Raw genomic sequence first — 16,880 nt, forward strand, 5'->3', positions numbered from 1 at the left:
CCGGGTTCACTAAAGTCTAATTAAAATCAGACTTGGATGCTCGGACTCCAGAGAATGAGACTATGCATGCCTTGAGATGGACCTGAAATTTTAGCAACTCCAATCCATGTCACCTTGTCTGGCTTAATCTATCTAAACCTCGTTTAATCAAGCATTGAGCTACGTATTCAATTGTAAAATGGGTTTAACAACTATTACAACATATTAGGATGTGTGGTGTAACCCTACACAAATAAGTTTAAAAATATTAAGTATTTTTGGTACATAAAAAAAAAAAACAAAAATACAAGGATGCTCTCCGATAATATATAGTTTTACTACCTTCAGAGACTATTGAAATGGATATATATATAGTTTTCAATGATTTTTATTGAAAAAGATTAAACAAATTTCTAAAGGTTAATGCTTTATACAAAAAAAGCCTCAATATCCATATTTTCATACATTTCCACACGCCTTCCTAAAAATCTTTCTACGCGCAAAGGTATATTTTACCAATTTACAGTCTCACTGGAAAAGAATAATAATAGAATAACCTGCAAGGGTACTGCATCTAGAACCACTTTAGGTCCCAAAACACGGACAGCTCTTCCAAAGGCATAGTCACACTCCGCCGGGTGACTGAAGTGAGGAGAAGCTCTCAAGTCAGCTAAAGACTGCAGCAAACTTGTCAAAGACTCTGGATGAATTTGACCAACAGCCTATAATCACGCAAGAAATGAGTTACGGTGGTGAAAAGGTCTCTTGGCCTCTAAAAACAACAACAAGAAAGCACCGTAATGGCCAAATACAGATACTGTTTTCAGTAGTAGTTTCAACAGTAGTTTTCACTACTGTTGTAGTGAAATACTACTGTTTTCAACAGTTTTCAGCAATTTACAGACGAATTGCTTGTTAGCCAATAACAATACAAGAAAACTAATTTTTCAACAAAGCACAGGAAAACAAAGTTCTCAATTGGCTAATTCATTTGACATTTTGCCCCTAAAATACCCAATGAAAATGGAGCTTAAGGATAAAACATTTGAAAATACAAGACTTCAATAAAAACACTGAGGAATTTAAATATAGTATTTAAAACATGTAGCGTAAAAAGAGAAAACTGTTGGCTACACTTTTTTTCCTCTTGAAAACACGAAGTCACAATAACTGCTGCTTTTCCTTGTAAAAACGAGAAAAAAAATACAACACTGGACTTTACAGTCCCTACAGGCGGTGCTGACCTCCGTTTCATGGCCCTTCAGCTAGGAAGTACAATAGGGTCAAGAAGCCGTTTCCCTGTAAGTAGCCATTTTCCCACTTACCATTTGTCAGTATTACTCCTTATTCACATTGTTACCATTTTTTCTACTTACTATTTGTCAGAAATAACAGTTGGCCTAATGTGCAAGAGGCTAAAATCAAAACAAATTGGTAAATTACGATACGTTTTGACACACCAGTAAAACGGTTTCTCGGCTCATAAAAAAGGTCTATACCGTGAAAACGGTCTCTCAGCCACAAAAAGTCCATTTTCAGGCCTTAACTTTCAACAAGCACTCAAAAAAATGTAGAGGGGGAGGGGAGGAGGGTCTGTGACAAATTCACCCCCCTAATCTCCCTGCATTCTTAGTTGTTGTTTTTTTTGTATTAAGCATGTAATATGGATGGTGCGATGTGGCAGCTCCCAGGTGTTTTAGAAATAGTTCAAGTATAACAATTACATTCATACACTTACCCACATAGAAGGGACAGAGGGGGAGCATCTCTTGTAAACCAGATTTAGTACAAACAAACCGACTTGAACAAAATGAAAATGATTGATATAAAATCCAATTAAGTTATTTCAGACCGCAGCCTCCAAGAAATATTTTAAGGGTTGCATGTTTGAAGGGATAATTATCATTTCGAAGTCTTGTTATACAAATATTAAACTCGAATTTAAGAGGAGGGGGTTTAGGGGTGGGCTAACAACATCCAAGGCATTTAAGAGAGCCCTGGATAAACAGTTAGAGACTATCAGTAAAGAGCAGCCCAAGTAAACAAAACAAACCTCTAAAACGATGTTTTATTAGAAACATATAGAAATTTATTTAAAAAAAGAAATAGTTATTTTTGAATGAAAATAAGAAGTAACCTAAAACAAACGCAAATTATCTAAAACCCAGTCAATGATGTACGCGGTTCATAACGTATTAAACTGAACAATTTTCAACGTTAAATCTCAATGACTGACCAATCGGAGCGAAGATTTAACGAACAATTTTTGGAAACTAAAAACAATAGAAGTATCGGGTGCTAGTTTTCCCATTCGTATGATCTATCTGGCAGACAACACAACGACAGAGTATTAGTAGACAATACTTTTATAAAAATTATAATTCTTCTGAAATTTTCAAATCGAATTTTGCCATTTGAATTATTCGTTTCTGTACTAGAAGCTTTGTGCTGAAATACAGAAATAGCACACATCAATCACAAATCTTGGATTTTTTACCATCCCATGTCACTACGCTATGACTTCGGCTAAACTCAAGTGACCAAATGATAGGGGTACTGAGCTCTTAGACAATTAAATAAAAAAAAAACAAGTTTTTTTTAACGGAAAGTAAAGAGCGACATTAAAACTTAAAACAGACAGAAATTACTTCGTATATGAAAGGGTCTGCTTCCTCATCAACGCCCCGCTCTTTACGCTAAAGTTTGACTCTTTCTCTTAACTCTACTTTTAAAAACAGTAAAAAACTGAATAACTGAAAAACAGCAAAATTGATTAAACTTATATATTTAAAATCAGCATTAAAATGTGATTCTTTTGATGTAGCTATTGATATCAAAATTCCATTTTTTAGAGTTTAGGTTACTATTGAGCCAGGTCGCTCCTTACAAGAGTTCGTTACCACGAACTGTTTGAAAACAACATGAGATTTTACAGCCTTTATTAACTTTCCCTGTACCATCCAGTGGGCATACACGTAGCATTTCTTGCAATAGACATAAATTTTTAACGTAGAATTACGATTACTTGGTTTCTAGAGACAGAATTTCCCCTTTGTCTAAAACCAGCCAATTTGCTCAGGATCGTAACTTTTGGTGGACTTTACGGATTTGGAATTGTCATACAAGATAGTTGTTTTGATGCATACATTTTTAACAAATTCCTTTAGAGTTTCGGTCACTATTAGTCACTCGATCCACGGTTCGTTACCGTGAACAATTTGATCTGAGCCTTTAAGCAAGTGACTGTGGTAAGACATAATATAGCCATAATATATCCGAGCCATAATCTAGTCAGACTTTTTGATAAAAGAAAAAAGCCAATATTTACGAATTAAATATTTTTTCTTCGATTTTAGCACCATACTACAGAAGCAGAAAACTGAAATGGCAAGAGCTTGGTCAGAAAATCCTATAACCTTTAAGCACGTGGCAATGTCCGAGCCATACTATTTGATAAGAGAAAAAAGCCAAGATTTACAAATTAAATGTTTAATACAGATTTAATTAAATGTTAATTAATATAATAAATTAATAAATGTTAATAAATTTATTAATGTCAATTAGGATTTAATTAAATTAAATCTTTAATTTGAGCGCCATACTACAGAAGCAGAAAACTGAAATGGCAAGAGCTTGGTTAGGAAATCCTGCATCAGCACTATTGTTGCCAAGTATTACCGTCTAATTTCGGAATGAGTATATGCTTGTAAGTTGCTAAAAGACTAATTGGTCCGTTTGTTTTATTGGGTGAGCGTCGGTATGTGCTAAGAAGATGATTTGTTGAGTACGAGTTCCTTGTAAATATATTAACTTTAGAGTTCTTGTTAATTGTTTGATAGGAACGGGGGATGGGGAAGAAATAAAAAATTCTTTTCTTTTCTCCAAGGAAGTGTATGAATAGATGAAGTATTGTTTTTTTTTTTTTTGTTTTTTTTTAGTCGTCCCAAACATGCTAATATGCACCAGGAAGTGGCTCATTTTTGGTTTGTAAGTATTACATGAAAATTTGAGCATGGGCTATTTTTTTAACCTAACTAATAATTGAAAAAAAGTCTACATTTCAGTATCTTTTGGTGGATTTTTTATACAGAAAGCGAGTGCTGCAATTACAAGCTTCCACGTTTTCTAACTTCAATAAATTTTGCCTTAAATCTTCACTCAGGCAGCTGAACTATAAATTCGGAAATTTGAATTTCAGAATCCCGTTTTCATTACGTACTGTTTCTTCTTTTCTTTATTAATGTTAACGGTAATCATTGCTCTTAAGCAAACCTAACTAACCGGTAAACAGAATTTGGCAGTCTTGCTAGTTCAATTGTTTTAAATAATTTAAATTGTTTGACGCGATAAAAAAAAAAAAAAAAAAAAAAAAAAAAAAAAAAAAAAAAAAAAAAAAAAAAAAAAAAAAAAAAACTGTGTTTCAAACCATAGCCCCCTACTCACCTAGGAAAACCTGTTAAATGTCTTTCTTCATCAATATCATGTTCCTTCTGCAAGCACCCTTTGATAACTATGATTGGTTTCCCATTGAATTTACTTTGATGTGCTGTCAGGTACTTAACACTTTGTGCGTTCATCTTATATGTATCATAAAAGGTGAGACCTTACACAGACAGAGCTTCGCTCCTCAGTAGACTTGTCTTGTGAACAAACTGTCCTTATCTTTAAAAAACGAATTTGACGTTCAGATTAGTTGAGTTGCAGAGCAACTTATATTAGTTGTAGAGTTGCAGAGCATCATATTACCATCAAAAAATGAATCCAACTTTTATATTAGTTGAGTTGCATAGCAACATAAAAATTGCTTCTTTTCTGTGTTTTTTTTGTGATCAGTAGTCTGTAACTCAATAGAGGTAAAAAATTGAGACTTTTGAGACAAATTTGAGACAAAAATTGAGAAAAACTTGAGTTGAGATTAGTTGAGTAGCAGAGCAACATATTAATAGTTGTAGAGCTGCAGAGCATCATATTACCATCAAAAAATGAATCCAACTTTTATATTAGTTGAGTTGCATAGCAACATAAAAATTGCTTCTTTTCTGTGTTTTTTTTTTGTGATCAGTAGTCAGTAACTCAATAGAGGTAAAAAATTGAGACTTTTGAGACATTAAATAAAAAAAAAAGTTTTTTTAAATGAAAGTAAGGAGCGACATTAAAACTTAAAACGAACAGAAATTACTCCGTATATGAAAGGGGCTTTTCTTCCTCAACGCCTCCCTCTGTACGCTAAAGTTTGACTCTTTCTCTTAGCTCTACTTTTTTTTAAAGGAAAAAACTTTAGCGTAAAGAGCGGGGCGTTGAGGAAGAAAAGCCCCTTTCATATACGGAGTAATTTCTGTTCGTTTTAAGTTTTAATGTCGCTCCTTACTTTCATTTAAAAAAAACTTGTTTTTTTTATTTAATTTCTGGACGTTTTTTAATTCGTACATGTTTTGATCTTGGCTCTCCGCACAAAAATAACTAAAACGAAATTTTTATATTAATTTTCTTTTTGGCTAAATGGCTTTCTCATAGTTTTAATCGGAAGGTTTTGAGAAAAAAGGAGAGAGGGAGGAAGCCTAGCTGCCCCCTAATTTTTGATTACTTAAAAAGGCAACTAGAACTTTTAATTGTTTTACGAATATTTTCATTAGTAAAAAATATGCGTAATTTTACGAATTAACTTACATAACGAACTTCTATATTCGTATATTTTTATTGCGTATATGAGGGAGTTCACCCCCGTCGATACCTCACTCTTTACATTAAAGCTCAAATTCTGTCCCAATTCCTTAAGAATGACCCTTGAATCACAAAGGCCGTAGAATAAATAGTTGAAATTACTAAAAATAGTTTCGCGTAAAGAGCTAGGTATTACGAGGAGGTAAACCCCTCATATGCGCAATAATTTCTCCTCGTTTTAAGTTTTAATGTTGCTCCTCACTTTCAGTAGAAAAAACTTCTCATATTTATTTTTTCCTTGTTTTTTTAAATAATGCAAACAAAATCCTGTGCCCCCTTCATTGAAAGTCTCTCCCCCAATGAAAAGTTTTTCCAAGGAAAGATCCTCCCGCGTAACCCCCCCACCCCCACCTCAACTCTCCCTCCCAAACAAAAAAAAATCCCCCTGAAAACGTCCGTACACTTCCCAGTAACCATTACTATATGTAAACACAGGTCAAAGTTTGTAACTTGCAACCCCTCCCAGGGAGACTGCGGGGTAGTAAGTCGTCCCCAAAGACATAGTTATTAGTTTTTTTGACTATGGTGAATAAAATGGCTATCTCAGAATTTTGACCCGTTGACTTTTGGGAAAAAATGAGCGTGGGAGGGGGCCTAGGTGCCCTCCATTTTTTTGTCACTTAAAAATGGCACTAGAACTTTTAATTTCCGCTAGAATGAGCCCTCCCGCGACACTCTAAGACGACTGGGTCGATACGATCACCCCTGAGGAAAAAAAAACACGCATCCGTGATTTGTCTTCTGGCAAAAAATGCGAAATTCCACTTTTTGTAGATAGGAGCTTGAAACTTCTACAATAAGGTTCTCTGATACGCTGAATCTCATGGTGTGATTTTCGTTAAGATTGTATGATTTTTAGGGGGTGTTTTCCCCTATTTTCTAAAATGACGCAAATTTTCTCAGGCTCGTAACTTTTGATAGGTCCGACTAATCTCGATGAAAGTTATACATTTGAAATCAGCATTAAAATGCGATTTTTTGATGTAGCTATTGGTATCAAAATTCCATTTTTTAGAGTTTTGATTATTATTGAGCCGGGTCACTCCTTACTACAGTTCGTTACCACGAACTGTTTGAAATTTGAGGCAAAATTTTTGAGACAAAAAAATTGAGACAAATTTGAGACAGATTCTGGTATGAGATCGTGAAAAGACGAGAACAACCCCATCTAAAGTTTCTAAAATTTTCAGAAAAAAGAAATGATTTTTCGTCAACCCGCCTAAATTTATCGAAAAACAAAATGTAACTTCCTTAACTATCAAAGTAAACTTCTTAGTGATTACTTGATGTCAGTCCCGTGGTGAACATGCAACAGTCCCTTCAAATCTAAGTTCATAAAATTCTACGCCTCTCCTATATTTCTAGGAAATAATTTAGGAAAACTGAAAGTAAGGAGCAACATTAAAACTTAAAACGAACAGAAATTATTCCGTATATGAAAGGGATTGTCCTCTCCTCAACGCCTCGCTCTATACGCTAAAGTTTGACTCTTTTTCACAACACTACTTTTTAAAACAATAAAAACTAAACGACGCAAGGTGTCGAGGAGGGACAACCCCTTTCACATACGTAATAATTTCTGTGCGTTCTTAAGTTTTAATGTCACTCCTAACTTTCAATTGAAAAAATCTGTGTTTTAAATTTAATTTCTAGACGTTTTTGAATTAATCCATGTTTTGATTTCGGCTTACCGTACATGAATAATTAAAACGAAATTTGCATATATTTTTTATTTTTATTTTTTTTTTACTAAATGGCTTTCTCATAGTTGTTATCGAACGACTTTGATAAAGAAAAGGGGTAGGGGAGGAGGTCTAGTTGCCCTTCAGTTATTGGTTACTTAAAATGGAAAGTGAACTTTTTGTTTTTTTACGAACTTTTTTATTAGTAATAAATATACTTAACTTGCGAATTAACTTACGTAGTGAACTTCTATATTTGTATATTTTTATTAAGTATATGTGGGGATTCGCCCCCTCGTCAATACCTTGCCTTTTACACTAAGGCTTGAATTTTGTCCCAATTCTTTAATAATGACCCCTGAATCACAAAGGCCGTAGAATAAATAGTTGAAATTACAAAAAATACTTTAGCGTAAAGACCGAGGTATTGAGGAGACGAACTCCCTTATATACTTAATAATTTTTGTTCGTTTTAAGTTTTAATGCTGCTCCTTACTTCCAATTGAAAAAAAAGTTTTTTTTATTTATTCTCTCATTTTTTGTTGTTAAAATAATGCTAGAAAAATTCTGCGCCTCCTTCATGGGAATTCTCTTTTCTCATGATAAATCCATCCATGGAAAGATCCTTCCCCGTAAATTTTTTTCGTCACTTAAGAAGGGCAATAGAACTTTCAATTTCCATCTGATTAAGCCCTCTCGTGACATTCTAGGACTACTGGGTCGACACGATAACCCCTGGGAAAAAAACAACAAAAAAAAACAAATAAACACGCATCCGTGATCTGTCTTCTGACAAAAAATAAAAAATTCTATATTTTTGTAGATAGGAGCTTCTATAGTAGGGTTCTCTAACACGCTGAATCTAGTGGTGTGATTTTCGTTAAGATTTTATGACTTTTAGGGGATTTTCCCCCCATTTTCTAAAACAGTCAAATTTTCTCAGGCTCGTAACTTTTGATGAGTAAGACTAAGATTGATGAAACTTATATTGAGCCGAGTCACTCCTTACTATAATTCGATACCACGAACTGTTTGATGGAGAGGGGGTGGTTGTCCTTAAATTTTCGTCACAAGAGCACCAAGCAAAAGGAACGGTCGGATCCCAAACATACTTTAAAAAAAAACAGAGTGGGCATACCAATTGAGCTTTTTCAGTTTCCGTATATTCATAATCTCCGGGAGGAGATGAGGGCAGGGAAAAATTTATCTGCTTAGGAAATGAAACAGAGCACTCGGCCGTATCTGTGCCAAACATTTGTGGGATATAAGAGCTTCAAGAGTCCTGAAGCGAGCTAAAAAGGGGACATTTTTTAAACATAAGTTGAATATTTGCTACTTTTTTCTTTTCTTGTACTTACATCAATCAAAGTTGTTGTGAGGTTGCAGACATATTTCCAGGCCTTGATGAATTGTAGTTCCAAGCAGCTTTCGACAAATGTAACGACCTTCTCAAGACCCTTTTTCAGTGAATCGGTTAAATCTGTCGCATTTGCTGCTCCCACTGCCAGTGACACTGGACCACTCAAAACATTTTGAAATGCCTAAAAGCAGAAGATATAGAAAAAACAATATATAATGGCTTTGATTTAACTAAATTGATTTATCCTTCAAGTTATAAAAGTTCAAGTAGATAATAAAATCAACTTATCAAACTCACAAAATCTAATCCTCCTTTTAATATAACGTAATAAAAAAAAAAATACGAACCAAAACTTCTTCCCATTTTTTTTCATAATTGAATAATAAGCCGCAGGTCATATTACGAGTAGATTGTTAAGTGGTCCCCAAAATGAACAACGAGAACCGAAATTTTTCACAGAGATTTTGAGATATATGTCTTGTTGACAGTAATCATCTCAAGGGGTTATTACCAATATACTATGATCTGATGGGAGGGTTACGTTGTATAGCAGCATGCAGCATAGAATATAAATGTATTTTACTAGAATTTAATATGTCAATCAAAACTCTTTTGCACCGTGTTAGGCAAAATTTAATATTACAATAAAAAACGGTACTAGGAAGCGGTTGGTACGATTGATTTCCAAACAGTCGTCCTTTTCATATTTAAGGAATTGTTAAAGTAACAAAAAGAGTGAAAAGGAAATCTGAATTGGTTTAGTGGGAACTTCTACAACCATATTTAAAAAAAAGGAAAAAAACTCAACCCCACAAAACTCGACAATCATTTACCTCCCAGGGCTCATTACAGAGCTGTCAACAGCCGATGGTTTTCGGCACTTTGAATCTCATCCAGGTTTAGTAGCGAGCCTGCCATGACAGTCTGACAGCGTTATTTAAAAAAAAAAAAAAAAAAGAAAATTCACCCTTTTCAAAGTTGTCCGGCATTAATAACACAGAAATACGTTGCATTACGATTTTTCCTTCTAAAGCCCTGCTTTATTCTTTTTCTTCTATAAAATCCTTCTGTAAAACAATGTGTATAATATTTTAAAAACAGCCAGGTTCTGCAGGTAGCTACTGACTACATCATGGAAAATAGTAACTAGGAATAAAAATACAAAAAAAAAATAGCCGTTATTAATGGCCTTAGTGGGGCGCGGTCTCAAGATTTCCGAATAACAGTCAGTAGATCAGCTTGACCCTCGTTTTGGGAAATAAATCTTACCAAAAGTATGGATCTCAATGATTAATTAGTAGTCTAGGAACCATTTTCTTGTCTTAACTTGCATTTCAGCTCTCAATATTTTTTTACGTTAATCATCTTTCGTCCTGCATATTTGTATCCATAAAAATGACCTTATTCAGTTTTTGCTAGAAATGGGCACCATGTTGAAAGAAAGAAACGGAGGTGAGCAAAAAAAAAGAAACAAAAAAAAAGATACCGATTAAGAAGGTGCACTTTTCTCTTCAAGGAATATTTGTCTTTGGGAATCAACAGATTCTTAATATGTGCAATTTATGGACAAGAAGATTTGTCACATATAGAAAGTTAGTTTTACTTAATCATTCTCACGGCCAAAAGTGGCAACACTGACGAAAAATTGTTGCTGCCAAAAATTTAATAATTTTTAAACAGCAAAAAAAATCTTAGAAAATAGTGGTGACACGGATATACAACAGATGGTTCCAGGAAGACAAAAGATGTTTTGATGTCTTTGGAACATTAATAACGACCAAGAAATGTAACTACGTATGGTTTCACTGTTTCAGATTATTTCCGGTCTTACTGAAAAGTTTCTCTAAAAATAGGTTTTTTTTTAATATCAACAGTACTTTTTTATTGTCCGTGCAGAAATAAAAAAAAACATTATTAATAGCAAACCAAATCTTTGAGACGAGAAAAACGAACTTTTTAACTCTTAGTTGGAACAACAGTGAACCTGATATTCAACCATATCAAGATATTCAGACAAGGAGACACTAAGTTTAATCGAAGAAGAGGCCATATCCAGGGGGGTGAAGAGTTTGATGCCCCCTCGAGATATTTTCGGCCGACTCTTAAAAATGGAACAAATATATATGTAAAAAAATTTTTGATGCGTTCTTGAAGTTTTTCTGTAATCCCCTTATCCTAAACTAAATCCTAATACTAAATAAAATCCTGGATAAGGCCCTGATTGAAGATTTTATACCGCAAGGTTTATTCTGTGCACAAGCAAAATTATTTTCTAACGTTTATTAATAGTTCATTTTTGCCGATACAGAGATAGGAACCTGTTATGAATAGAAACATATTTTTTTTCAGCAAGACAAGCCCACTTTCAAACTTTTCTTCGAAACAAAAGCGAACCAAATGATTACTCCGTGTCGAGACACTCAAAAAGCAAAATGAGTTTAATTCCTTGAGAAAGTTCTAAAGTATTTATTCAAGTACCAACAAAATCATGTAATTACATTTAAAATTTTTCCTTGTAACCACGAGAGGTACTTGATAATTATTCAAAGCACACTCAAGTTCTTAGGCTGTATGTAAGATCTGATAAACCGGTTTCATAGCAACAAAGACAAGTGATGGGTGACAGAATGCGTTGGAATTTTATAATCTGGGCTATATATTTCTATATTACGGGTGGGGATAAAATATAGCGGGTGTGCATGCGAATTGTGTTAGTTATAATTCTCCTGCATATTATGAAGTAAGAATCGTTTCTAAACTTAAATCTGTCTAAATACTTTACCCCCACTCCCCTATTGTGCAAATATATAGCCCAAATTATAAGAGTCCAATACATTTTGTCATCCGTCACTTGTCTTCACGGCTACAAAACCAGTTTTCTCAGATTTTACATTAATACAAAGAACTTGAGTGTGTTCTGAATAACTGACAAGTGTCTCACGAGAAATTCCACCAACAAATATATAGCCTAAAAATCGCAATTAGTGGAAAAAAAAACTCTATAGAGTCCAAAAGCAACTGAAATTGGCAAAATTTTTTTTTCATTTCTGAAAAAAATCTACAAGAATCCTTATGCTCAATTCGCGTGAAAAAAGAATAAAACTTTTAAGCAGTACAATTAATGTGTCAAAGAACAATTCCCAAGCTATAATTATGAACAAGTCAACCAAATCGAATTTAAAAAAAAATCGAATTCAAGGTTGATGATAGCCATTACAAACATTCAAACAATTATAAAACGAAACATAAAATTATATAAAAATAAAGAAATCTAAACAAAAATTCAGTATGAAAAAATCATCATAGTATATGCTTAATAAAAAGAGCAAGTTTTAGAAGTAAGGGCAATATTAAGCACGTGGTTGATAACGGAAAGGGCAATTTTACTATAGAATGACCCTTCATCAATAAAATCGCGTCGTTGTTCAACTTACTTGAGTAACAGCCACGAGGACTTCCTCTCGGCTCGACATATACAGCTGAGTCACTTCACTAAAGTATTTCGGTAGATGATTAATACAAAACAGGCTATCTAAACGAGCTAAATTAATAATGGCTTCTGTCAACACTGTCAACCAAGCTAGGAGGCGCTGTACATCGTTCATTTCTGCAAAGTAATATCAGGTCAAATAGAGAATATGAGATGGGGTAAAAGACATATACATTCGATACATACCGGATATACATATAGGGATGGTGATGGGGGGATTCTCCTGCTAACACTTGTCCGAAGGATCCCTCCCCAGGAAAATAGAAATACAGTAGTATAAAAATGCACTTCTTTTTAGTTTCAACCACGCCCTTTCTGGGAAAAAGAGCCTCTACTATCAATGAGGTCAAACTTCTGTGCATATATTAGAGTACATCTTAGGCAAAATTCGTTTGTTTTTGGGGACATCTTTCATGGTACAAGGCCGCGAAAAACTTACGGCCTGATATGCCACTAATCAACCATTGCACCTAGGTATCCTAGGTGAAATGGAACTATGCTGAATTTTTTTTTTCTTAGAACCGTGTTTAAAATAATCAAAAGACAGTTTTTCAAGGATAACCTCATTCAGGGTACCACTCCAATGCGGCGTTTTACAAAGCTGTTCCCAAGTACCTACCGTGGAATATATCTTCATGTAGATAGTCCAATCGTAAAGTGTTTCAGCGTTTTCGCTGTATGGCTTTGTCAAACGATGGAACAGATCGTGATAATATATATATATATATATATATATATATATATATATATATATATATATATATATATATATATATATATATATATATATGAACTTTATAGGTGCTATATCGTCCAGATCTATTGAACTTTAGAACAGAAAACTTTTATTGAAGAGAAAGGTACACTTTGTCAAAACTACAAGTTCCCAAAATTCGACTTTTTATTTGATATTAAACAAGCCAAAACTTGATAAGAATCCATCAATTTTTAAGAAATGCAAAGAGAGATAGATTCAACTCCATCTGGGGACATTCGCCCCACGGCAGGTTCTAAAAGAGAAAATACAGCATTATTTGGCCTATACACCAAATTTAAGTTACTTGATATCTCCTTCAAACCATTTTGCCATCTTATGAAGCAAGAATACACAAACGGTTAATTGAGGCACGAGGAGGACTAAATAACTTAACCTCTTTTTGACCTCACGACAGCTTTTTAGAAACAATCTTAAAAGTATATCATATAGCCCTTGTTTTAACTACTGTCTCAATTACGCTTCCATTACGCTCCTGAAAAAAAGTTTTTGGGTGAAACGAGAACTCAGTGCCGTATCCAAGAGAGTGCCAGGTTTCAGTCCCTCCCCCCCAAAAAATGGTCGGACCCGTACAAAAATTACACATATACAGACTTTTGTTGCGTTTTCAAAGTTTTTTTGTAGCCCCCTCCCCCCCCCCACAAGAAAAATCCTGTATAAGGCCGTGTCTGACCTACACCTTCTTACAACGTTTCGTAGATCCACTAATCGTCACTTAAGACATTTATCTACTTACCCATTTTACAAAATAGATAAATTTACTTACGGTTGAATATTTATTCCTTTACTTATTTCTATACAGTTTACAGTTTACAACTTCATTAAACTTTAAAGCAGAGGAAGTATCGACTAAATTTTTATTCTTAGGTTAATAATTGAGAAGTGCATTAGTTGTCAAATACCTTAGGTCCTCAGTTTTGGATAATTATGAGCAAACGTTCGACTTTGTTGATAGAAGAGCTTTAGCAGAGGTCTTATCCTTATATGGTATACCAGACAAATACACTAAAGCGATATGAAATATAGCACTAAAGTGATAATGCTATGTACGAGAATAATACTGCTGCGGTTAAGGTAGGAAATGAGGTTAGCAGCTGGTTTTGTGTTAAATCAGGAGTTAAGCAGGGTTTTCTTCTATCCCCCTTTATATGGATCATTTTGATGGACTTTGTCTTAAGGAGGACAGGAAAGGTAGTGGGAGACCACGGAATCGAATGGAGAGGAAAAACTCTCCTGGACTTAGATTATGCTGACGATTTAAGCATCCTAGATGAAAGTGTGAGCAAAATGAATGAGCTTTTAGAGGTTTTGCGAGTTCAGGGTTAACACCCTTATAAGGTTAACACACCAAGGCTAGGAATAAGTGAAGATGAAAAGGAAACGTTGGGTAACGAAAAGATTAATCAGGTTGGCAGCTTCACTTAACCTGGTAATATTATTAGTAAAGACGGTGGGAACAGTGAAGATGTTAAAGTTAGAATAGCCAAGGCTCAGGGTGTTTTCTCACAATTAAATTTTTTTTCGAAGAATAGGAAGATAAGTCTGCAAACCAAGATTAGAATATTGGAAGGTACAATGATGACAGTCATCAAATATGGCTCTGAAGTATGTGCACTCCAAAAAGCGAATGAAGATTTACTAGATGTTTTCTAGAGAAATTGTCTATAAATCGTGCTGGGTACCCGGCTAACTGATCGTATCCAAACAGTAGGCTGTGCGAAAAGTATGGTTCAATCCCACTTTCTTGGGCTATAATGAAAGAAAGGTTGAGGTGGTTAGGACACGTTCTGCGGATCAAAGGTGACAGATTACCGAAGATTGTCCTTTTCAGCCAACCGTCAAGGGCTAAACGGAAAGCAGGTCGTCCTCGTCTGGGGTAGGAGGATGTCACAAAAAAAGATTTAACGGAGATAGGGACTTCTTTGGAGGGTATAAAGAGGGAGGCTTTGAATAGATTGGGATGGAGAAGGAGCATGCGTAGCTGTGTTGGCCTCAGGTGGCAAAATGAGTCAATTTTTTTCAAAAAGACATTTAGTAAAAATCTAATTCAATAAACCACATCCGTAAGAGACGGTATTTAACAATTAATTAGTAAGGAAAGTGAAATAAATAGAGAGAAAGATAGATTGAATGATCTCAATCAAAACGGGTATTTGCGCTGTAATTCGCAGTTATTTCATAAACGCAGAAAAAATTGCAGTGTTAGTGAATTTCCAATTAACGTTTTGCAGATACTTCCAAATACACCAAAACCTGTCTCAGCCATTCATGAAGATAGCATCTTTCCGACAGCCCCAGTCTAAATAACCAATATAGGTAAAATACATATCACTCACAAATATTTAAACAATTCCTTCTAATGCCCCATAGAGAAACCCCAGAAACGTAGCTGTTTCTAAACGAGATTATCCAAGGAAAAAAATAAAAGCAATGACGAAATAATCAGGGTAAAAAAGAAGCAAAAAACGCTCCTTCTCAACCTAGGAAACAAACAGATAACAAATAAATCAAATAAAATAAAAAAATGAATAAATAAATTGATTCTTATTATATAAAGTAACCCAACTTGGGCTTACATTTCTACAAAGCAGAGACAGTGTTTCCATTTAGTTCAAAATATATGTATTCTTGCTTTCCTAATTTTCTTCATTCTTGATTTTGGGAAGAAAAGCAGTTAATACCGTTTTCTGATTCACACTATCTTAGATGCAAAAACCGAAGAAGTAAAAAAAAAAAAAAAAATGAGCAAAGCATTGAAAAAGCAAAAAAAAAATTTTCTGAAGCCAAAATTATAAATAAAAAAACGAATAAATTCTTATTAAATATAAGAAAACCCTACCTGGCTTGCAATTCCCTACGACGGGCTGGAGCAGGGGGACTTCAATGAAGCTATATAGAAAAGACTTGCAAAATCTTATTTACATAAATTTTCTGAATAAAATAATTCTAAGCCTTTCTTTCCTCTAAGTAAGACCTAAATGACATTTTTTTTAGCAAAAAAGTTTCTATTTTTTATGTAGTTGTCAAGATTTTTTTGCAAAACGATGAGGTACGACATAATAGAGAAAATCCCGCACTTAAATTTTTGAAATCGAGACAGGTCCGGTCAAACCTTGCTCGTTTTGGGATCCGCTGGGAATTATTTTTTTTCTGAAAATAAAATTAAATAAAGCAGGCATAAAATCAAAAAGCTTTCTTTCCCAAGCCATGAAACTTAAATAAAGTAAAAAGTATTAATGAATATTAAATAAAATAGAACCCTACCTGGCTTGCAGTTGTAGAGGGCAGACACAATTTTGGCATTTAATTCAGAAGGTAAAGACTCTTGTTTTGGACGAGAAACCAACATTCCGTGCAGAACTTGCATTGCACATGTTGCAGTCAGAGCATCACCCAAAAAGTTAACAGTTAACATCCTTTGAACTAAGTCCTAAAAAAGAAAAAGCAACAAAAAACTGAGTTTTCTTTTTTTTTACGCAGTCTAAGCTTTTCCAGTCAAATCATTGCCCTAAAACTAGTATTTAAAATCCACTGAGCCAGGTCCTAAGAAACAAAAAACAAAAAGAAAACTATAAAAAACTGTACATTTTATGCAGTTAAATTACTCTAAAATTAGCAGTGACCATCCACTGAACCAGGTCATAAAGAAAAAACAACGTTTTGTAACTGTTTTTTTAGCATTAATAAATTGATTGATTGATTTAACTTTTAAGTTTTAATTTTTTTTATGCAGTTAAAGTTTGTGCAGTTAAAGCATTACCCAAAAGTTAGCAGTTAGCATCCTCAGAACCAAGTCCTAAAGAAAGTAAAAAGAAACACTAAGTTTTTTTTGAGCAATTAAAGTTTGTGCGGCTAAATCGTCACCTGGAAAGT

At 34.2% G+C, this 16,880-nt stretch overlaps 1 protein-coding gene across 1 annotated transcript in view; it reads right to left on the reverse strand.

Moving 5' to 3' along the window:
• LOC136041650 (RRP12-like protein) overlaps nt 1–16,880 on the reverse strand; it is a 107,087-nt gene that overhangs the window by 52,447 nt on the left and 37,760 nt on the right. The window contains exons 7-10 of the mRNA XM_065726355.1: nt 16,272–16,437; nt 12,177–12,349; nt 8,741–8,923; nt 537–701 (exon numbers count right to left, since the gene is read on the reverse strand). Of these exons, the coding sequence (XP_065582427.1) occupies nt 537–701; nt 8,741–8,923; nt 12,177–12,349; nt 16,272–16,437 (687 nt within the window). The remainder of the gene's footprint in view (nt 1–536; nt 702–8,740; nt 8,924–12,176; nt 12,350–16,271; nt 16,438–16,880) is intronic.

The sequence above is a fragment of the Artemia franciscana genome, unplaced genomic scaffold (assembly GCF_032884065.1).
Source record: "Artemia franciscana unplaced genomic scaffold, ASM3288406v1 PGA_scaffold_32, whole genome shotgun sequence".
NCBI lineage: Eukaryota > Metazoa > Arthropoda > Branchiopoda > Anostraca > Artemiidae > Artemia > Artemia franciscana.